The 23,403-nt window shown below is 56.8% G+C and overlaps 1 protein-coding gene across 5 annotated transcripts in view; it reads right to left on the minus strand.

Moving 5' to 3' along the window:
* The window catches only part of IGSF9B (immunoglobulin superfamily member 9B), a 53,286-nt gene that overhangs the window by 4,904 nt on the left and 24,979 nt on the right, over positions 1 to 23,403 (minus strand). The window contains exons 9-20 of one of the 5 annotated variants that reach the window (XM_068160065.1): positions 23,069 to 23,209; positions 21,186 to 21,302; positions 19,216 to 19,308; positions 18,952 to 19,102; positions 14,884 to 15,007; positions 11,822 to 11,997; positions 10,428 to 10,654; positions 9,918 to 10,002; positions 8,550 to 8,711; positions 7,768 to 7,813; positions 4,861 to 6,486; positions 3,097 to 3,142 (exon numbers count right to left, since the gene is read on the minus strand). In XM_068160065.1, the coding sequence (XP_068016166.1) occupies positions 3,097 to 3,142; positions 4,861 to 6,486; positions 7,768 to 7,813; positions 8,550 to 8,711; positions 9,918 to 10,002; positions 10,428 to 10,654; positions 11,822 to 11,997; positions 14,884 to 15,007; positions 18,952 to 19,102; positions 19,216 to 19,308; positions 21,186 to 21,302; positions 23,069 to 23,209 (2,994 nt within the window). The remainder of the gene's footprint in view (positions 1 to 3,096; positions 3,143 to 4,860; positions 6,487 to 7,767; positions 7,814 to 8,549; positions 8,712 to 9,917; positions 10,003 to 10,427; positions 10,655 to 11,821; positions 11,998 to 14,883; positions 15,008 to 18,951; positions 19,103 to 19,215; positions 19,309 to 21,185; positions 21,303 to 23,068; positions 23,210 to 23,403) is intronic. The other 4 variants (XM_068160061.1, XM_068160060.1, XM_068160063.1 and 1 more) reach the window with 4 other exon arrangements.

Consider the following 23,403-nt stretch of genomic DNA (forward strand, 5'->3'; position numbering starts at 1 on the left):
GAGGGGGAGTCCCTTCTCCAGGTCTGCAGACACCACAACTCACCTACACAACAGACTTCATCATGCTGACGGGAGAGGAGCATGGGGGAGGAGAGAGGGGCGAGGAGAAAGGGGCTGGACCGGAGAGGAAGAGGGGGGACAGTGTCACAGGGAAGGGAGGGCAAGAGAGGAAGATAAATGAAAACCAGGAGTGAGAAATTATAGAAGTAAATTAAAGAGACTGAAAATAACAAAATAATAATAATAATAATATAATAATAATAATACAACAGAAAGAAAAAGGGGGAGGGGGGGTCAGGGAAACGCACTCAGACAAGCGGACTCACAACTTCTCCAAGCGGGAGGAGGCATGAAAGACATGCAGAGGAGCAGCACATGGACAGTCTTTAAAGGGGAACCTCTTTTCTTTCAAGCTGGGAGCGAGGGGTGCTCCTCCTCCCACACACCAGGCTCCCTTCGTCACTCAACTCTATGCTGCGCCCAAGCCCCCCAGCTCCCAGCAGCGGCGGCAGCGCTGCCCCGGCAAGGAAGGGCCCAGGGCAGGCCACCCAGGGCAGGCTGCGGTGCCGAGGGCCATGGGAGCTTGGTGCCTTGTCTGTGGTTTTTGGGTTTCCCTCTGCAGGGAGGTGGCAGCCCTCTCAGCCTGGAGAAGGCTCCAGGGAGACCTTAGAGCAGCCTTCCAGTACCTGAAAAGCTGGGGAGGGACTTTTGACAAGGGCTTGGAGTGACAGGATGAGAGGCAATGGCTTTGAGCTGGACAAGGGGAGACTGAGACTGGAGATGAGGAAGAAATTCTATACAGTGAGGGTGGGGAGACACTGGAACAGGCTGCTCAGAGAGGTTGTGGATGCCCCCTCCCTGGAGGTGTTCAAGGCCAGGTTGGGTGGGCTGGTGGAGGTGTCCCTGCCCACGGCAGGGGTGTTGGAACTTGATAATCTTTACAGCCCCTTCCAACTCAAACCATTTGATGAATCTATGATTCTTCCCTGTGGGGAGATGCATCACCAAGCACTGCACCCCAGGGGAAGGTGGGAAAACGGCTTGTGCCCATGGGTAAGAACCTCCTAACCTTCACCCAGCAAAAGCCATCATGCTGCAGCCACCACCGAGCTCAGGCACTGCCTCTCCCTCTCCTCCTCTCAGCCTTTACTGCTGCAGTGCAGAGAGCTGGCTGCTCTGGCAGGAAATCCCTGGGCTCCACATGCACTGACAATTTTATGATCCCAAATCATCAGGAAATTACTTGGCTGGGCTCTTTACAGGATTCCTGGCTTATTAAAGGGAGATTTATTTTCCTGGCTTCCCCTTTTTGGGGAGAATGACTCTGGAGCCTCTCCTGCGACTCCAGCCTCCAGGGTAGAATGCATGGCTGCTCCTCAGCATCCTGCTGGGCAATGGGACTCCTGAAACCCCATGGAACCCAGCACCAGAGACAGGAGCCAGTCAGGATCTGTGCAAGAGCCACATCAATCCCAGACAGGAGCTTGGACTCACCTCTGCTACTCTAAAGACATGTTCACTTGGGTTCCTGTGCCCCCCACAGAAAAAGATGAAACAGCCACATCCTCACCTGGGGGTCTCCCCATTTCTCCACAAGTCTACCACAGCCCCAGGCCTGCTGCTAGCTTTGCTCCTCATGGGACACCCTGCTCTGGGATTAGCAGGGGGGGAAAAACAGAAAGTGGGCAAGTGCTCCAGAGCTTTGGAGGCTTTGCAAGGCTCCTACTGGAGGGGTTTTGCCATGCCAAGAGGATGGCTCCTCCATGGAGCACACATCCTGTACCTGCTCCCATCACCATGACCCAACAATCCTTCCTCACTGCTCCTGCTCTCCCCATCTCAGGACAAGCCTCCAGATGAGCTGGAGGAATTCTCTTCTCCTGGGAACATTTACCAGATTTCTCTAGGCATCTGATCTTTCTCTCTTGAGGCTCTTTTCCAGTCCAAAAAGGCTCCTCAAGCTCTTAGGAGAGCACCAGCCAGGATCTTGACTCTTCCCAGTGTTTGTAACACCTGTGTGAGGAAGTTGGGGCAAGGCCAGGCCCCAGGAAAGGTCCCATCCTCAATCCCACCTCTCCTTTCATAACCAGCTTGGCTGACAGCCAAATGGGCCAGCCTTCCCAGGCCTTGGGATGATGAATGACTATGATCCTGTCTGCCTTGAGCAATTCTAGTAACAGTTCCTGCTTCTGAGGTCTGAAAACCATCTCCTGGTTACTCCATCCCAGTTCCAGGGATGCCCATGGCCATTTAGGAAACCAGCCCCAAGAAGGCAGCCCAAGAGATATATTCTTAGGAGAATCTTTCAAGATCTGCTTAGGGCTGTTTAATTACAAATGGGTCAGAAGAAGTCCTTAAGATTTCTCCAAGGAGCATTTCAGAGAAGGAGGACTGCACTTGTGATGGGAACCATAAAACGCCTCACCAGCAGACTGGAACTGTGGTTACACTGCTGCCAACCACACAGCCCATCCTGAAAGGAAAACTTCTCCCCTTTTCCATGACTGAAGAGACTCAGAGCCAGGTACTGATGGTACTCAGTACTCAGATACTGATGGGAGCAAAATTCTTCATGTCCTGGATTACAACTGGAGGCTAATTTTTGGAGCCCTACTCCAAGAGGACTGTCTGCAGCTGGCTGCTCCAGACACGGGTGTTTTACCTGGCTCCAGGGGGTGGCCACCAGCCCCTCCTGGTTTGGATTGTCCAGGACAACCCCAGCTTGACAACACACAACCCTCAAACCACACAAGCCCCACCAGGGATGAGGGTGCCACCTGTCACCATCCTCCAAGAACGGAAGGGCAGCCATGGGGGAGATGGCAGCTTGGCTCATCCCAAACCCCAGCAGGAAGCCACCAGACTCTCCAGCCTCCCAAAGGCAGGGGAGCGGCGGCATGCTGCTGGGAGGGGAAACCCAAAAGCCACAGAAACTTTGCACCCAGAGGTGTTTCCTAGTGTTTTCTGATTCCTTATTCCCCTTTAAAGGAAGAGATGGTATTGGAAAAGCCCCTTCCGTGTCCCCTCTTCATGCCCCGCTCCCCAGCCACCCTCCACAGCACCCACACCATCCTTTCGGACATGGATCACCCTTACCTATTGAGCTGAGGAGAAGCTTGTCTCGACAACACTGCCCAGATAGCTGAGATTAATCAAAAACAAAGCAGTTATCAACACCCGCAAGGAGCCGAGCTCCGCAACACATCAGCACGTCAACAACTCCAGAAAGGAAAATACGGAGGGGGGAGGGGGGGGTGGGGGAGAAAAGAAACCTAAACCGAGAACACAAGAACGAAACAAAAAAGAGGCTGGAGAAGAAATGGGGGAAAAGAAAACAGAAAAGGAAACCAATTTAAAAAAAGAAAAACCAAAAAGAAACAAACGAAAGGGAAAAAAAAAACCAACAAACCAAACCAACCAACCAAACAAACCAAAACCAACAACCAAACGAAGCGAATGGATACACTGCGGAGAAGCAACGGACAACAGCGCTGCGCTAACACGGAGCTGGCCTGCAGCTGGGGCTCCTCGGGGGGCTGCCCTGCTTAGGAGACGTGGACCCTAAAGCCTAGGCGCTTAGCCAGCGTCGCTCCGGAGCTGCGCTTTCCGCGGGCACCCAAAAGTCCCTTTCGCAGGCTCGTTCAGCCTCCCCGGAGCCCCCTCCTTCCTTCCTTCCTTCCCCCCCCACCTCACCTCCCCCTCCCCGCCCCGCGCAGGGTGGCTTCCTAAGGCCGTAACGCTTCCAGGTACCAGAGGGCGGGAGTGAAATGCGGAGGTGAATCGCTGCCGCCCCCCGCCCCCCCCAAGAACACTTCTCCGCACGCCTCCGAAGGCGCCGGCTCGGCGGCGCCGGCTGCCCCGGGCCCCCCACCCCAGCTCCTCTCTGCCATAAGCCAGAGCTGGAGGAGGTGGGGGGGAGAGGGGGAGTTCAACCCCGCCAGACAACAAGCCGAGATGAAGCGAGACGAAAGGATGGGACGGAAGCACAGCTACGGGGGCTGAGGTGCTGTGAAAGACGGAGAGAAAGAGGAGAAATACAGAGAGAGAGAGAGAGAAAGAGAGAGAGACGCTCTGCCTGGAGCAACCCTGGTACCTGGAAAACCAGCCGCTACTCTCTACTGCAGCCACATCCCTCTTTAGGGCAGGATCTGAGCTTGCCGGCAGCCTCCCGATCTCCGCTGGGGTTACTTTATGGTTTGTTTGTTTTTTTTGGGGTTTGTTTTATTTTTCCTCCACTCCTGACATGCTGCTGGTGTGGCTAAGTCCTTGAGCTCTCTCCCTGCCCGCGTCCTGGGGCTGCAGCATCCCTTTTGCAGGTGGGGCGGTGACTGTGATAGCTGTTTCTGTCATGCATTAAAGCTCTCTAGACTCCGCGGGAAGGAAGAGGAGGAAGACAGAGGCGCGGCGGCGGCGGTGGTGGCCCTAACGTTCGAAGAAAGCCAAGAGCCAGCAGCTAGAAGAGGAAACAACCGCCGGTGACACCAGGACTTACCTAAGCGAGCCGGGAGCCAGGTCATTGCTTGCCTGGTAGACGGCCCGTAGCCCAAGCCACGGCGCTCCCGGCTTCCCACGGGAGCAGCCGGGACGGAGGCCAGCACGCCGCCGGCACCGGGAAGGTCTCCTACCTAAATCCCAGCTCTCTCGGCCATGCACCCCGCGCCCGCGGCACCAGCCTCTGCCTAGCCAAGCCTGCAGGACGCCGTCTCCAAAAGGGATGCTGCAGCACGCCCAGAGAGACCCTACAAGTTGGGATGGCGATGGTGGGGAGGGAGTCAGAGGGAGCGGGTGAGGCACGGTGGGGGAAGCCAGGAGAGGGCTGGGGAGGGGGGTGGGGGGGCACCACGGGGCTCACGCACTTACCCCGTGGCAGCTACCGTGGTGGATGTCGGCTCCGGCTGGAGAATCTCCTCGCCGTCCCTCCCCGGGGAAGGGATGTCTCCGAAAACATCCATCGTGTCCACGGGCAGGGAGGAGCCCTGGGAGCTGGAGTAGCCGGTGGCCAGGGAGGTGAAGGCGGTGGTAGGTCGGAAGCTGGGGCTGCCTCCCCGGCTGCTGGGCGCGGGGGATCCCGTGGACGGCGTGGACTTGCGGGAGAAGCTGACCGCCGCGGGGGGCTGCAGGGTGATCTCCGACACCTCCGCTTGCTGGATGAGGCCCGGGCGGGGCCGGGCGCGGGCGGTCAGCTCCGGGGAGCTGTTACGGGAGCTGAGGGGGCTTTGGGTCAGAGGAGATAGCCTCGAAGGTTGTAGCACCACCTGATGTAAACTGGGCTCAGCCCTCCTGACCTGCCGAGGGCTGGGCCGAGGTCGGGGTTGGGGCTCGTACCACCTGGTGTCCAGGCTGAATGTGCTTGTGCCGCTGGGGCCGACGGGCTCGGACGGTTCGTGGTAAGGCAACACGGGTATGCCCATACCTTGGCTGGTATGTCTTAGCTGCCCTTGACATCCCATGGGTTGCATAGGTTTGTCCTGCCACTTGGTGGTGGTGGGCACAGAGGGTTGGCCCCTGCCGGGTGACTTGCCGGTCCAGCTCTTTGGTGCCTCCAGGGGCAAGATGCCCGGGTAGGATGCGGGGACCACCTGGAGGGAGGAGGGAGGTGGTCCCCGAGGAAGGCAGCCGGTGGGCTGGGTGCCCTCAGCCGCCTCGCAGGGCTGGAGCTGGTGGGGGAACGGCGCGGGGGCCGGCTCCAGGCCGCCGAAGGGGAACTCGGCCCTGCCCCAGTTCTCGGGGGACCGGCCACCCGTGGGGGTCTGGGCCAGGGGCAGCGTGCTGTTGGAGGCGTTCTCCCCGTTCTCCTCGGGGATGGTGGGGTGTCCGAAGGGCCCCTCGGGGGGCAGCGGCGGGGAGGACATGACCGAGCTGAGCGGGCTGACTTCTGGCATGTAGAAGGGCGGCGGGTCCACCTCCCCGGGGCTGCTGCTGCTGAGGTAACCGTAAAACTGGTGGTGGAAAGCCCGGGGGGCCGGCGGGCGGGCCTGGCCGGTGGCCTGCAGGGCGCCGGGACCCTCCAGCGCCCGGTGGAACCGGGGGCTGTATGCTGGTGGCTGAAGGTAGGACTCCTGGCTGGAGGACAGAGGGGTGAGCTGGGATTTCAGGGCGGTGACGGAGGCGGGGACGACGGGGTCGTCGTTCTCCTCGTCCGACTGCCGGAACTCGGGGTACATGTCCGTCTCCTCCACGAAGGGGAAGCCCTCGATGCGCCGCGTCTTCAAGGAGGGCTCCATCTCCGCCGGGTCCATGACGAAGCGGCCGTCCGGCCCGCGGCTGATGAGCTCGATGGGGGTGGTGGCCTCGGCTTCGGCCTCCGCCTTGGAGACGCTGTACTTCTTGCTGCTGATGGCTCGTTTGGTCTTCTTGTAGAGGGAGAGCTCCTTCTCCTTGGTGGGGCTCAGCATCCGCTTGGCCTGCGGGCCTTGGTCATCAGAGGACTCCGAGGGGGGACGGAGCGTGCGGATGCTCTCAGGACTCACCTTGCCGGAAGACAACCTGGACCGCAGGGGAGAAAAAAGGCAAGAGGGGACAGTCACCCCGAGGAGAAAAGAGGTCTGCTCGCCCAGAAGAGCCAGCAGACAGATCCAGAAAACAAAGTGCTACCAGCTCTCGAGACAGGAACCACCAGGAGGAATTTGTTGGGGCTAACCAGGACGGCAGAGTCTTGCCTGGCTGCAGCATAGGTCAGAGGACCAGCATCAGTGTCCATCATCTCTGCTCCTTGGGAGTAGAGCTCAGCACACTTGGTGTCCCCTCTGGACAGGCAGCTCACAGCAGTGCCTTGCAACAAGCTTCACAGCCCCAGCAAGAAAAAAGACAGATCCAGAGCTCCCTGCCAACTCCTTCAAAGGTTTCCGATTTTCACCTGAGCTATCCACACCCTGGGAACTCCCCAGGAGGAGGGACAGCAGGCAAACATCCCCTCCCACAGAACTCAACATCTCACTTGGAGTAGCTGATGGATCATTTCACACCAACATTTTCCCCCATTTTCAACACTCAAACTTAAGGCTGAGAGCCTCAAAAGGCAGAGAGCATCAGAAGACTTCACTCATCTCTATCTGGAAAGCCTCAAGCAGGATTGTAAGGCAGAAGGCAGCAACAGAGACAGTGGCTCAGTGCAGTGGACAAACCAAAACGAAGCAAGATTAAGATCCACCAGCACCAGAACATTTTACAAGGGTCCAGGAGCCAAAGCATAAAGGTGTCCACATCTTGGACTCTCCTGCTCACACTGGGAACATATTCCCATTAAAAATGCTTTTGATGGACTCTGCAAGGAGCTGTGGCTACTGCAGCACCATGATCCGCCGCCTTTGGGCACAAGAAAGAAGCTTCAGTGGGACACTCTTCATGGGAAGAGAAAAGATACAGGTGAGGCAGAGCCAAGAGAGAATGACTCAGAAACTACACCAAGCCTGCATGAAGGACCCCGTATGCAGCAGGCTACCCTTCTCCTGAGGAGCCCCTTCAAGCTGGGCATGGAGTTGAGCTCCACCAGCCAACTCCAGCTTTGGCCAATGTCCACAGATCCAAAGGGTTCATCTCTCAGCTCAGCTTAGTTTGCTGCATTTGTCCCTGCTGCTTTCTGCTCCAAAGTTCAGTCGCCCCCTGTGGACACCTCCTGCGTTCCCATGAGCTCAGGGAGCACACGAAATAGCTCCTCAGGAGCAACCAAACGAGGTCAGACGTTTCCACTGGAGCCGTGCAACAACTGTGGGAAGGAGGCACCTTGAAGACCCACAGCACAGTGCCACATCTAAGACAGATACTTACGGGGACTCCAAACTCTTCCTGCAGTGTGTTATCGAGAGAGGAGGGTCTGGAAGAGAATAAAAAGGGGAAAGAAGAGAGACCGCTGAGGAGGCGCAGCACGGCACAGAGAAGGACAAGCTCAACATCAAGGCAATAAAAGACACTCAACAAGAGGCCAAGGTTTCATTGCTCCAGAGCTTTAATGGTTGCTGACAACAAACAGCTCCCGACACAGGGTCCTGCCCATCCTGCTGCCCCAGCCTCGCAGGCTAGAGGAGAAGGAGCTCATTCCCTGCCCTCTCCGGCTCCCCAGCTGCCCTCTTCCCTGCTGGTCACTCCTGCACCGCAGCTGCAGTCCCAGCTTTTGGGAAGCAGAGTGGCAGGGGCTCCTTTGCATGGCCATCGGGCACTGCCCACTCTGGGTTGGGCAGGAAGCAGCTGGAGAGCCCAGCTTGAGGGGGAATCTCGATGAGGTGAGTGGTGCCCCCCATCTCTGGGGCCCCGAGGACACCCCAGCCCTAGACCCCCAGCTCTAGGAGTTATCACCAGGCGGGAGAGCTCCCTCGGCAATCCCAGGCTAGTGTCTCTGTCGCCTCTTCACCCACCCTGCCTCTCCCGCTCCCGACCGCAGGATTTCAGGCACAGCCGAGGGATGCAGTCAGGGTTTCACCTGGGGACGCGCACGGACGGAAGAAGAGACAGACAGGGAAGAAGGTTACCACCACGACACAAACAGGGAGGAGACACCAGGAGGAGACAGAAGGGAGGGAGGGAGGGAGGAGAGGCGGCAGGGACGGGCTCACCTTTCTTGCGCTTGAGCTTGCGTTTGCGTTGCTTGTTGACGAAGCAGGCGGCGAGTGTGCTGAAGAGGATGGCAGCGGCCAGGAAGCAGATGGTGGCAACGATGCCAGCCAGCACCGGGCGGGCCAGGCCCTCGTCCGTCAGGTCAGGCTGAGGGAATACGTCTGGAGGAAAACCCTGTGGTCAGGTGTCATGCACACAGCTCCACCCGCTGCCTTCCCCAGGGACCTAGCACAGCGCAAAGGCACCGGTCCCAGGAACCATCACCCCCGAGTAAAGACTCTGCTTCCAGCCCAGCCCCTGGGGACAGCCAGCAGCGCTGCTGCAGGCCACTGCCAAGGGATGTAGCAAGGAAGAAGCCTCCAGGTCGCCCAAATCCACACTGATCACAGGCTCACAGGATGTTAGGGGTTGGAAGGGACCTCCGAAGATTTAGTCCAACCCCCTTGCTAGGGCAGCACCACAGAATCTAGCACAGGTCGCACAGGAGTGCATCCAGATAGGGCTACATAGTCTCCAGAGAAGACTATGTATGAGCAGGCACAGCTGCACCAGTCCTGCAGTTGTGTCTCAGGCTGTGGCAGCACAAGGTATGTTCCCTTGGGCACCAGCACAACGTGCTTCAGCTCTATAGAGAATCACTGAATGGTTTGGCTTAGAAGAGGCCTTAAAGAGCATCTAGTTTCAACCCCCCCTGCCATGGGGCTCTGAGCAACCTCATCTAATTGGAGATGTTCCTGCTCACTGCAGGGGCGTTGGACACGATAACCTTGGAGGGTCTCTTCCAAGCCTTTGCATTCTGTGATCCTGTGAAGCAGGCAGGCTGCAGCAGGCAGCTCTCTGCATTGAGCTGGTACCACTTGGGGGCAGAGAGAGACCGCTGCATCCAGCCCTGCGCAGAGCAGAGCTGGGAGGCTCCTCAGCTCTTCCATGGAAGCAGGATTCACCACATCCCCATCTCCTCCTACTGCCCTCACCATTCCCATCACAACTGCACACCTCTCACCTGTCCCTTGCTCGAACAGGAGCATCCTCCAAACTGGAGCAGGGCTCAGGGTAGGTGCAGGAGCTGCGGCATGCTGCAGTCTCCTGTTCCAAAGCTTTTCTCTCGCCCTGGACTCTGCACTGCAGTGCCACGTTTCCCTCTCTGCACCTTTCACTCCCACTTGCAGGCTGCGCAGTGCCCGGTGGCAGCTTTGTTCTCCAGGCACCCTGCAGAGCTGAGCTGCCACTCTGCACTAGCAGAGTCCTTCATGGGAAGGACTAAAAAGGATGGTTTGTCCTTGCCCACTGATTCATTTGCTGATCTGAGTGCTAGTTCAGAAGCAGAGATGCTCCCACAGCTGGGGAGAGAAGGAGCCACTCCTTACCTGTACTGGACACGCCAGCAACGTTGCTGGGTTCGCTGATGAGATCCTGCATGACCGCCAGGACCCGGAACTCGTACCAGGTGTCCTGAAACACCAACCATCTGTCAGATCCCCCACTGCAGCCCTCAGCCTCACCCAGAATCACCCAGAATTACAGAATGGGACCTCTGGAGATCATCCAGTCCCAGGTTCAACTAAAAAGGTCACACTGGAAAATGTCCAGGTGGGTTTGGAATGCCTCCGCAGATGGAGACTCTTCCTCCTCTCTGGGAAGCCTGTTCCAGGGCTCAGGCACCCTTCAATTAAAGAAGTTCCTCCTCATCTTTAGATAGAGCTTTGTATGTTCCAGCTTGTGCCTGTTACCCCTTGTCCTGTCACTGGGCACCACTGAGATAAGCCTCCAGCTCCTTGAAGACCCCAGCGCGGGGATCGCGCCGCACCAAAAGCTTCCCCAGAGCTGCAGTAGGTAGTGCAAGACCAGAGGCATGGTGTGGGCAAGTCCCTGCTTACCTGGGACAAGTCCTTGGCAAAAAACTCGCCCTCGGTGCCTGGGATGCCGTCGTCCAGGATCTCCCACCTCTCGGCGACGCGGAACTCCATGATGTAGCGGTCGATGGGGAAGCTGTGGTTAGCAGGAGGGAGCCACGACAGGAGGACGCCTTGCTGTGTCCGGTTGGCTGTTAGGCACCTCGGTGGGGTAACCAACACCAGAGGCTCTGGAGTTGTTACAGGGAATGCTGCAGACAGAGCAGATGGGACAGGGACGCCTTTGAGATGGGGCGAGGGGAAGGGAAGCCTATGGGGGATGCAGGGCTCCACATGGACCCCCACAGCAGGGGCAGGTAGAACAGAATAAACCAGCTTGGAAGAGACCTTCGAGATCATCACATCCAACCCATCACCCAACACCATCTAATCAACTAACCCATGGCACCAAGCACCCCATCAAGTCTCCTCCTAAACACCTCCAGTGATGGGGACTCCACCACCTCCCTGGGCAGCACATTCCAATGGCCAATCTCTCTTTCTATGAAGAATTTCTTCCTAACATCCAGCCTAAACCTCCCCTGGCACAGCTTGAGACTGTGTCCTCTTGTTCTGGTGCTGCTTGCCTGGGAGAAGAGACCAACCCCCACCTGGTTACAACCTCCCTTCAGGGAGTTGGAGAGAGCAAGAAGGTCTCCCCTGAGCCTCCTCTTCTCCAGGCTAAACAACCCCAGCTCCCTCAGCCTCTCCTCACAGGGCTGTGCTCCAGACCCCTCCCCAGCTTTGTTGCCTTTCTCTGGACACCTTCCAGCATCTCAACATCTTTCCTAACCTGAGAGGCCCAGAACTGGACACAGGACTCAAGGTGTGGCCTAACCAGTCCCACCCCCCCAGGAGTTTCAGGCACCTCTTGGGCACATGCTCTCTTATCTCAGAGACAGAAAAGTGGCTTTCTAAAAAGCAGGGCACTAATGGTGCAGCTGACTCAAAGAAAAGGGGCACAGCCTTAGAAAACCTCCTGCTTCCTCCCACCTCCGCCTGAGACAGCCCCAAGGCAGGTAGCAGCACAAGGCCCTTTGTGGTAGCTCCCTCTCGGAGCTGCACGCAAGTGATTTTGTGCTCTATTAACACCTCCTGACCCCAGCTGCACTTCAGCAAGATCTGAAAGGCAATTGGTGCAGCACAGCTCTCCCACACTGTCTCCTGGGACAAGCCTTCAGGAGCCTCACGCTTCCAGCAAAGCCTACAAGCTTCATCCAGGACCCTCCACAAGCTCTCTCCTACGTGGCTGGAAACCGCTGCTGCTGATCGCCATCTCCAGCAGCAGCAGGTAAGGCACACAGACCAAGGCAAAGGGCAGCATCTCCCCACAGCTCTCCTGAATCCCTTCTCCCTCCTCATGCCCACAGAGAACCTACCTAGAGTGTTCACAGTGACCACCTCACTGAAGGAGCTGGTACCCAGCTTGTTTTGAGCCAAGACACTGAACTGGTAAGCAGTCTCTGGTTCCAAGGTATCCACCAGTAGCCAACTGGAACCAGCTGGCACGGGGAGAGACAGCCAGTCATGGGGGCCAAACTGGGCTCTCTTCATCCTGCCAAGAGAAAATGGGAGCATCCTCAGGGCAGGAGCCTTTGACAGGGAGGACAAAGAAGCAGCAGTCACTTCTCCAGTGAAAAAATGGAGCTTCCTTGAGCAATGGTTTGATTTGACAGCAGCGATGTGGATGGATGTGGGGCAGCCACCCACCACCCAAGGGCTGGCTTAGGAATGGACAGCTGGGCACTGGGCACTGTCTCTGTGCCAGGCCAGCACCCCTCAGCTCACAAGGACATGGCCATCAGTCCTCCCTTCTGCTCTGCACCACCTGAGCAGGGTCAGGGACAAAAGCAGGGCCAAGAGCCCTGCTCTGAGGTTACCTCCAGCGGACCCCACAAACACGTGGGCTTGGCACTCTGGGACATGGTTTGATGGTCATGTTGGTCTGAAATTGCAGGTTGGACTCGATGACCTTGGGGGTATTTTGCAACTGAAGCAATTCTGTGACTCTATACAGTGGAAGCTGGTGCATTTTAACTCCAGAGAGTGCTGCAAAGGGGATGACTGGAGCAGATGGGCCCTGTTCCCGTTTATACCTCCACAGCTCCCAAGCCAGAGCCAGGTTTCTCTCAGCTGTCACCCTGTACATGCAGTCCCACAAGAGGCATCAAACTAAATCACCTTTTTTTTTTACCACATTTGCCTAAGTGATGCCCAGGGCATAACCCCAGGCTTGGCAGTGTAGCAGAGCCACTTGCAGGGAGCACAGGACACAGCCTTTCTGCTGGGGCCTAACCCACAAACCCATGGTAAGAAAAAAAAAGCTCCCAGAGCCAGCCCAGTGCAAGCCCAGCACAGATGAGTGTGCAGCCACCTCCATGAGCCAAAATCCTGCCAGGAAGCAGCATAGTGGAAGAGCTCCATGTTCCAAAGCAGCATCACCTTGCTGCAATGATACTGCAAGATGAGAGATGCTTTGGGGAGCCCCAGCCCTCAGCTGTGGGTTTCAGGGGTGTCCACAGGGACTTGGGAAGGATTCTTGCAGATGGTCTGCTCTGCAGAGGGAAGGGGCTACAGCTGTAGCTACCAGCACACAGCCAGGCAAATCCACTGAGTGGGAAGGAAAAGATGGAGCACAGAAAAATAATGCTGCTGTAAAGAGCAAAAGGTGAGGCAGGAGAAGCAGCAGCAAGCCATGGATTCAAGCAAGTTGGTGGTGAGCCAGGCGGGAGCAGCTGCGGGCAGGAAAGCCTCTACAGCTCCACAGCCTCACCGCAGCTCCAGCTGGGACTACAGCTCCCAGCATCCCCCACCACTGCAGCAGAGGCATGGAGGGCAGAGGCAAAGCCCATCACAGGTTTCCCTGCCATATTTAACTCCACCAGCCTCACATCCCTTCTCCCTGGAGCTGCTGCGGGCAGGCCGGCAAGGGGCTGAGGGTGGGGACAGCAAGGGGTCAATGCAGCACTAATTATTCCCTTGGGATAGGAGACTGCCCTTCCTGAGGGACAGTATGTGTGCAGGCAGGATGCTGTGGTGGCCCAGGAAATCCCTGGGGAGAGGGGTTTGCACTTGCAGCATCCACAAGCACAGAAGCAGGAAGAGGGCAGGAACTCCGCGGGAGGCAAAGCCATATTCTGCATCCCGTAGCCATGGCAGGGAGGGAGGTACAGGGCTGGCCAGCTCTCCACAGACACCACCACAGGACCCTGGGCTCAGGGAGCAGCCCAGCCCTTAGGGCTCACACCCTACAACAGGGCAAGGCTAGTCTCTGCCTCCCCATTCCAGGTCCCCCCAGCAGCTAGCAACTCCTGGAGGCAGGTTTGAACCCCGATGTGGGGTCTGGGAGAGCCTTATGAAAGCAGGAACCTGGCTTGAGAGCAAAGACAGCAGCAGCAGCAGCAGCCTTCCTCCAAGCTGAGCCATGTGCCCAGAGCAGAGAGGTTTAACCACTGCTTCCCAAGGACATTTTCATCAGAACAAGGTCTGCTCTGCTTTCCCCCTCTGCTCATTCCACTCCTCCTCATTTCCATCTCCTGACAGTCAAACCCCACCCCACCAGTGTCCAGCCTCAGGCTGGAGCTGAGCAGGAATCATTACAGGCAGCATCTATCCTATCTCCACTCTATCAGCAGTCTCCATCAGGGCAAATTAAGGTGAGGGAGGAAAGAGGGGGTGAGAAGGAAGGCTGCAGAATGCCAGCCCGAGCCTGGGAAAGGAAAGCATCATCACATTTACAAGGACAGCTCTACAGAAGAGGAAGATGAGCAAGTGCAGAACCCAAAAATAACCCCACCCCCATCCCCCCGACCTCACTGCAGCTACATTTCACCCTCCCCTGCTCCAGAGGAAATCCAGCAGGGCTGAGCCGAGCTCCAACGTGGGAAGGTGGGACCCAGGGTCTTAGGGCTTGGTACAGGAGCAATGGGAGCAAAGCCCCACAAAGCTCAGGCATAGCTGGCATAACACAGCGCCTGGTTGTGAACTCAGCTGAGATTTAAGCACCTTCAGGGAGCCAGAGAGCAAGGAGACATCATTTCTGCTTAGTCACAGCTCTTCCAGGACACACACTCTAGAAAGGTTGCATCCTCCGCCCTCCCCCTGGCTGTGAAGCTTCGCAAACAGTTTATCTTGAAATTCGATTGCCAGAGGCAAAGTTTCCCAAATGCAAAGCGTCTGCCTCCTACCAGGAGCAGAACAAAACCTGCTGGGGCAGCAGGAGGCACCAACTAGCACAGAAGGAAGAGGCAACACAAGAACTGCTTGATTCCCACCACCACCCCACCTCTGCCAGGCTCAGCCCTGCGATGCCCAGGGGGGCAGAGCTGCGCACACCACCCTCCCCCCCCACCCCTTCCTCCCTCCCACCCCAGCTGCTGGAAGCTCAGGTCAGCTAGGAAGGAAAAGAAGCAGAGAGCAAAAGCATGCCAGGATGACTCACAGAGGGCCGTACCAAACTGAGAAAGTCTGCTCGTATCCACCGTCGTAGCCGGGCTCCCACGAGACGTTGGCTGAGGTCATGGCGGCCACCACGTGGACGCTGGTCGGGGCGTGAGGGCTTGTGCCTGCCGAGAGAGGGGGGCGGCTGAGAGGGGGAGCAAGACCATGTGCTGGGCAGCAGAGGAAGCCAGCTGCTCCCAGCCAGTCGTTCAGGAGCCCTCCAAAGAGTCCTTTCATAGATTGATGGAATGGCTTAGGGTTGGAAGGGATCGTGAAGGTCAGCCAGTTCCAAGCCCCCTGCCCTGGCCAGGGACACCTCACAGGATGCTAGGGGTTGGAAGGGACCTCTGAAGATCATCGAGTCCAACCCCCCCTGCCAGAGCAGAATCCAGCACAGGTCACACAGAATCATTGAATTGTCAGGGTTGGAAGGGACCTCAAGGCTCAGCCAGTTCCAAGCCCCCTGCCATGGGAAGGGACACCTCACAGGATGTTAAGGGTTGGAAGGGACCTCTGAAGATCATTGAGTCCAACCCCCCCTGCCAGAGCAGAATCCAGCACAGGTCACACAGAATCATAGAGTTGTCAGGGTTGGAAGGGACCTCAAGGCTCAGCCAGTTCCAAGCCCCCTGCCCTGGGAAGGGACACCTCATAGGCTCACAGGATGCTAGGGGTTGGAAGGGACCTCTGAAGATCACTGAGTCCAACCCCCCCTGCCAGAGCAGAATACAGCACAAGAACAGGAACACACAGAATCACAGAACTGTCAGGGTTGGAAGGGACCTCAAGGCTCAGCCAGTTCCAAGCCCCCTGCCATGGGCAGGGACACCTCACACGACAGCAGGTTGCTCACAGCCACATCCAGCCTGGTTGCAAACACCTCCAGGCATGAGGCTTCTACCACCTCCCTGGGCAACCTCTGCCAGTCTCTCACCAGCCTCATGGGGAAGAACTTCTTCCTAACATCCAATCTCAATCTACCCAGTTCTAGTTTTGTTCCACCTCTCCCCAGTCCTATCCCTCCCTGACACCCTAAAAAGTCCCTCCCCAGCTTTCTTGTAGCCCCCTTCAGATACTGGAAGGCCACAACTAGGTCTCCTGGGAGCCTTCTCTTCTCCAGACTGAACAGCCCTAACTCCTTCAGTCTGTCCTCATAGGAGAGCTGCTCCAGCCCTCTAATCATCCTCCAGATGGGTCTTGAAAGTCTCCCACTAAATCAAGTTGCTCAAGGCCTCACCCAACCTGCACACCTCCAGGGAGGGGGCATCCACAACCTCCCTGAGCAACCTGTGCCAGTGTCTCACCATTTGAGTCAATGACTCTACTAATCAATGGCTCCAGAGTCAAGGACTCTCCTCAGGACCCACTACTGGCCATCCCCAGGGACCTGTCCCCTAGGACCCATCCCCTCCTGGCCATACCTATGACAGTAAGGTGGATGCCTGCAGTAGTGGTGATCATGACACAAAGGATGGCATTTTCACCAAACAAAGGCCACCTGGAATTTCTGCCAGAGACAGCAGCAGGACAGCTGTCTCCACAAGTGGCCAAACCAGCAGAGCAGGAAAAGGCAGAATTGGGTTGGAAGAGACCTCTGAAGATCATCCAGCCCAGGATGCCTGGGGGGCTACAGATCTCTCCTCGGTGCTAGCTGCTGGGAAAGGTTTTCTTTTGTGCTCTGTTCGGGGGCTTGGGATTGTTTGGTGGGACAGGGAGAGCCTTGGAGTTCTGCTGGAGAAACTGACTCTGGAACTGCCTCAGAAACTAACCTGGGACAGTCCAAGCTGCACTTCCTCTGTGTATTAAATCCAGCCCTTGCCCTGAGCTGGCTCTAGCCATGTGGAGGGGCTTGGGGACATCCCTGGTGTGCACCCAAGGCCTGCTGCTTCCTCCAGCCCCCTACTTAAGGCAGGATCACACACAGCAGGTCATAGTATCATTCAGGGTTGGAAGGGACCACAAGGATCATCTAGTTCCAACCCCCCTGCCATGGGCAGGGACACCTCACACTAGATCAGCCTGGCCACAGCCTCAGCCAGCCTGGCCTTAAACACCTCCAGGGCTGGGGCCTCAACCACCTCCCTGCACAACCCATTCCAGGGCTTCACCACTCTCATGGGGAAGAACTTCCTCCTCACATCCAGCCTCAATCTCCCCACCTCCAGCTTCATTCCATTCCCCCTAGTCCTATCACTACCTGAGATCCTGAGAAGTCCTTCCCCAGCCTTCTTGGAGCCCCCTTCAGATCCTGGAAGGCCACAATTAGGTCACCTGGGAGCCTTCTCTTCTGCAGACTGAACAGCCCCAACTCCTTCAGTCTGTCCTCATAGGAGAGGTGCTCCAGTCCTCTGCTCATCCTCGTGGCCCTTCTCTGGACACGCTCCAGCACCTCCACATCCCTCTTGTAATAGGGGCTCCAGAACTGGACACAGTACTCCAGGTGGGGTCTCCCCAGGGCTGAGTAGAGGGGGAGGATCACCTCCCTCGACCTGCTAGCCACACTTATCCTGATGCAGCCCAGGATCTGATTGGCCCAGGCTCACAATGGCCAGGTGGGTTTGGAAGCTCTGCAGAGAAGGAGACTCCACAGCCTCTCTGTGCAGCCTGCTCCAGTGCCCTGCCACCCCCAGCTCTCCCAGCAACCACCCTTTAAAGCAGACCTTGCTCTTCAGTGGCAGCATCCCCACACCTCCTGCCTTGCCAGCGCACTGCCCCAGGGGCAGGGACTCTACTCAGGGACCTGTCACCGGTGTGGCAGTTTTAAAGGCTATGCCTTTAACTTTTTTCCACAGATCTCGAGCAGAAAAGTAGCAAAATGCAAATAAATCACTACTGGGTGTAAAAAGGGAACACAGAGATAAATCTAAACAGCCCCAATGGAGATTGGATATAAGATTGGTTGTACCAAAACAATTCTCTCTTCTCACTTCTATGCTCTGGAGAGATCCTAACTTGCTTCTGCTTGACCTTGGCTGCACTGGTTTGGTATTAAATTCTCTGCTCCTTTCTCCCTTCTTTTGTGCAGGGGGGGCAGGGAGTAGCAGAAAGAGAGAAGGTAGTAGCTTCCCACGGTCTTTGACCAGAGGGGGTTCCTGTGCTGTTTGTTAACTGTAGATCCCTGTAAATCCTGGATATTTTGTACATATTCCTTGCATTCCATTGCAGAATGTAGTTTTGCCTCTAAATACAGCTTGCATTTGCTTCCAGCTGGGCCAGGCTGGCAAAGTTAGTGTTGGGGGGGAGTGAAATTTCAACCCACCACACATCCCCACACCTCCTGCCCTGCCAACACATTACACAGAATAATGATAATACAGAATCAAGCCGGTTGGAAAAGACCTTTGAGACCATCAAGTCCAACCTGTCACCCAGCACCATCTGATCAACTAAACCATGGCACCAAGTGCCTCATCCAGGCTCTTCTTAAACACCTCCAGTGATGGTGACTCTACCACCTCCCTGGGCAGCACATCCCAATGGGCAATCTCTTTCTATGAAGAACTTCTTCCTCACCTCCAGCCTAAACTTTCCCTGGCACTGCCTGAGACTGTGTCCTCTTGTTCTGGTGCTGCTTGCCTGGGAGAAGAGACCAACCCCCACCTGGCTCCAACCTCCCTTCAGGGAGTTGCAGAGAGCAAGAAGGTCTCCCCTGAGCCTCCTCTTCTGCAGGCTAAACACCCTCAGCTCCCTCAGCCTCTCCTCACAGGGCTGTGCTCCAGACCCCTCCCCAGCTTTGTTGCCCTTCTCTGGCCACATTCCAGCATCTCAACATCTTTCCTGAACTGAGGGGCCCAGTGGGACCTTATCTCTTGTTTGGGGAAGAATTTCTTCCTCATTGCCCCAGGCTGGGGACTCTACTCAGGGACCTGTCCGCAGAGCCTCACCCAACGTGAACCCCTCCAGGGAGGGGGCATCTACTGCCTCCCTGAGCAACCTGTGCCAGTGTCTCACCATTTGAGTCAATGACTCTACTAATCAATGGCTCCAGAGTCAAGGACTCTCCTCAGGACCCACTAACTGGCCACCCCCAGGGATCTGTCCCCTAGGACCCATGCCCTCCTGGCCATACCTACGACAGTAAGGTGGGTGCTGGCAGTAATGCTTGCGACGATGTTGGTGGCAACGCACTCCCACTCGCCGTGGTCGTCCTTGCCGAGGGAGCGGATCTGCAGGGTGCCGCCGGGCAGCGTGTTGTGCTTGCTCCTGCTGGGCTTCCCTACCTTGGGCAAGGAGCAGGGGTTGGGGGGAAAAGAGGGTGGAAAGAGAACAGAAACACGACTCAGGAGCGGGTGGCTGGGGCAGGGCGAGGCGGCAGCGGGGGGCACTAAGCTACCTGCACGGCCCAGGGGCCACCGCCGGGCACCAGCAAGGGATCTGCTCTGTCCGGTCGCGGCAGGGCAGCCGGTTCCCCTGTTTTGGAGAGGACCTGGCGGGGCAAGGCGAGAGGCAGGGTGAGGGAGGCTGATGCTCAGCGCTCACGCACCGCTGGAAGCCCGCACAGCGCCCACACGGACAGCGAGCTCCCTGCCAGGGCTCAACCTGGCGTCCAAAGCTGAACCTGCTCTGGAGGAAGGTGCGCCAGCCACCTCCAGGGCAACACCCTTCCAGGATGGGGATGGCACCACCAGCTCCAGATGCCCAAACTGGCCTTCTACCAGCAGCAGAGAGCAGGCAGGACCCTTCACATGAGAGGTTTGGGCAGCAGGGGCCCCACAGGGACACAGGTGCCCAGGAGAGGTCAAGCTGAGTGAGAAGAAGGATCTTGGAACAAGATCAGCCAATCAGCCAGGAAACCTGTAAATCCCACATTGACCTGTGTCCTCTTCATGCAGGGGTCTGTGTTGATGGACACCAGACCCACAGTTCAATGCCATGCAGGATGGGCAAGTGGCCTTCAGGAGTCCTTCAAGAGACTGATCAGTGCTGGTGAGCTGATGAGGAGTGAGGGAGCTTGCATCTGTCACTGGGAAACTGAGCCCAGCCCAATCCACCTCTGACTGGAGTCAGAGGGATAAGTTGACAGTCATGAGATGAAGACTGCCAGAAGGCACAAGAGGGTTTGAAAAGAAACCTGAATAAGAGTGGTGAAGAGAGGGGAGGAAGAAAAACGTGTTGGAGAAAAGGACTGCACGGCCAGCACGTTTTGGGTAGGTCACTTGCAATCTGTGGTCCTTCTCATGGTATTAAAAGGAACTCCAGCATTCCACACCACAAGGGATTGGGATAGTGCCCACTGGGCACTTGCAGAGACAAGAGGCTTGCAGAGAAGATCCTGACAGGGGGACTGGGAGCCCAGGAGGTCCCCTGCACAGTGGCTTTCCCATGGAGCAGTGAAGGTGGGAAGCTAAAGGAATGCTGGAGGACTGGAAAGCTCTAATTGCCACAGGCTGGCCACCACCTCAGATCCTTCTCTACAGAAAGGGACACCTCCAAATTGGAGAAACAGAATGGCTTGGGCTGGAAGGGACCATAAAGATCCTCCAGTTCCAACCCCCCTGCCATGGGCTGGGACACCTTTCTCCAGACCAGGTTGCTCAAGGCCCTGTCCAACCTGGCCCTGAACACCTCCAGGGAGGGGACACCCACAGCCTCCCTGGGCAGCCTGTTCCAGCATCTCACCACTCTCACTGGAAACAATTCCTTCCCAATCTCCAGTCTCAATCTCCCCTCTTCCAGCTCAAAGTCATAGTCTCTTGTCCTGTCACTCCCAGCCCTTGGCAAAAGTCCCTCTCCAGCTCTCCTGTAGCCCTCTTCAAGTACTGGAAGGCTGCTCTAAGCTCTCCTCAGAGCCTTCTCTTCTCCATTCATTATGTCCAGTCCAGCATCACTAAAACAGCTTCTTCCCAGGGTTTTCAAAGTCACTGGGCAGCAGAGCAGCTGCTGACCATTCCAGGCCCTTGCCAGAACAGTCAGGAGATCCCTGGACACACTCTGGTAACACCTCCCCTCCCACCATGAGAGTGGCATCACCGGGGCTGCCACATCCTGCTGGAGACCACCCAGCAGGCAGGCAAGGAGGAGGATGTCCTGCAGGCAGAGGCAGTGAGGAAGAGGAGGGCGGCTGGGGCAGGGGCAGCACTCAGCTTTGCAGGTGCTGCCGTGGCAGTTTCATGGGATTCAAGTAGTTGGTGGCTTCAGGCCAGGCTTCCCCCACCCAGCTGCGGGACAGGAGGGCAGTGGCTCAGCCCAAAGCGAAGCAGCTGCACCTGCAGTTTGCTCTTACCAGGACAGAGGGTGGCTTCTCTGTCTGCAATATTCACCCAAAGCCAAAGGCACTGCAGACTTGTCTGGCAGGCCGGGTACCTTTCTCCAGGCGATGATGGGAAAGGGATCTCCGGCAGCAGCGCAAGGAATCAACAGCTCCCTCCCTGCCTCCTGTCTGTACTCCCAGCCTGGTAGCACCGTGAAATAGGGGGGGTCCTGCAGCCAAGGGAAAAGGGAAGGAGGGTCAGCCAGTGCCAAATCCATGCAACCACAGAACTCCCAGAGTTGGAAGAGAGATTTGAGATCATCAAATCCAAGCACTCACCACCCCACCACTAAACCACATCCCTCAGCACCACACCCACAGTGCCCCGCAGGGATGGGGACTCCACCACCTCTCCCTGGGCAGCCTGTTCCAGTGCCTGAGAACCCTTGCTGGGAAGACATTTTTCCTCATCTCCAACCTGAACCTCCCTTGGCACAACTTGAGGCTGTTTCCTTTTGTCCTGTCACTTGCTGCACGTGAGAAGAGCCCAACCCCCACCTCGCTGCAGCCTCCTCTCAGGGAGCTGTAGAGAGCAATGAGGTCTCCCCTCAGCCTCCTCTTCTATGACTAAACAGTTCCCTCAGTTGTTAATTGTGCTCAGGGCCCTTCACCAGCTTATTTACTCTCCTTTGGGCATGTTCCAGCACCTCGATGTCCCACCACACACCGAGCAGCTTCCCACCACCCAGACCAGCCCTCTCCCAAAACAAATGAATCATCAACGTGGAGAAGCTTGAGGCATCACGAGGGAAACCACATCGGAGAGCATGCACTCAAAGGAGGCTCTGTGGTACACCAAATTACACACCTGCAGGAAAAGTTTCCTCCACCAAGGACATCTTGTTCAAGTTGTAAGGAAACAAGAAGGAACAAAACCCACCCACATCACAGCAGACACCAACCTGACTTCACTGACTCGGCAGCCGCCTCAGCGGATGCGTCTGTGCCACACAAAGCCCTATCATGGGAACCTCAGCGAGCTGCCATGAATCACCACTACTCGCAGCAGAGGACTTTTTGTTCAGGGAAGGAAAAGGCAAGCAGCTCCCACCCCCCAGCTGCATCAGGAGCTGCGCTGAGAGCCCAGGGCGCCTCGGGCTCCGCACGCAGCAGGAGCACGTGGAGCATCCCCAGAGCTCAAGTCATCCTTTCATTAAAGGCCTCTGTGAACTCAAGCCCAGGGCAGCAGGGCTAAGTCTTGTGTTGGCACAAAGGCCATCCCAGGGACGTGTTTCCTCTGACTACCCTGGCCCAGCACTATCAAAGCCCTGCACTGTGACCCAGCCTGTGCTGCTACTCTTCCAGAGGGGTATTTCCAGGCTGCACTCAGGGTTTGACTTGGTGCTCACGTCATGGAATCACAGAAGGATTTGGGTTGGAAGGGACCTTAAAGATCATCCAGTTCTCTGCCACTGGCAGAGACACCTCCCACTAAACCAGGTGGCTCAAGGCCTCATCCAACCTGGCTTTCAACACTTCCAGGGAGAATGCATCCATGACATCCCTGGGCAACCTGTTCCAGTGTCTCCCCACGCTCACTGGAAAGAATTTCTTCCTCATCTCCAGTCTCAATCTCCCCTCTACCAGCTCAAAGCCATTGCTCCTTGTCCTGGCACTACAAGCCTTTGTAAAATGTCCTTCCTCAGCTTTCTTTTAGGCACCTTTCAGGTATTGCAAGGCTGCTCTAAGGTCTTCCTGGAGCCTTCTCTTCTCCAGGCTTAATAACCCAAACTCCCTCAGCCTGTCCCCGCAGAAGAGGTGCCCCAGCCACCTTCGTGGCCTCCTCTGGACCTGCTCCAACAGCAGCAATTAACCACCCAGCACCAGGAGCAACTGGGACTCCAGACCCTGCAAAGCCCTTCAGAGCCCTTCTTGGCATGAGAGGAGACACCCCCCCAAGCAGAGTGGCTGGCAAGGATTTCAGCAGGCAGGTTACCTTCAGTACCAGTCGGGCAGGGGGAGACTGGCCCATCGTACCCAGGGCGTTATAAGGCACACAGGTGTAAGTGCCGAGAGCATCTTCGGTGGCCTCCTCGATCCGGATCGACCCGTCCTCCAGCAGGTTCCAGCCAGAATACTGCAGCAGAGAATGGGATAGGATGGGATAGGGTAGGATAGGACAGAATAAACCAGGTTGGAAAAGACCTTCGAGATCAAGTCCAACCTATCACCCAACGCCATCTCATCAACTAAACCATGGCACCAAGCACCCCATCCAGTCTCTTCCTAAATACCTCCAGTGATAGTCTCTCCACCACCTTCCTGGGCAGC

Source organism: Melanerpes formicivorus, unplaced genomic scaffold (genome assembly GCF_026170545.1).
Source record: "Melanerpes formicivorus ecotype bairdi unplaced genomic scaffold, bMelFor1.0.p_v2 SCAF_47, whole genome shotgun sequence".
NCBI classification, from domain to species: Eukaryota; Metazoa; Chordata; class Aves; order Piciformes; family Picidae; genus Melanerpes; species Melanerpes formicivorus.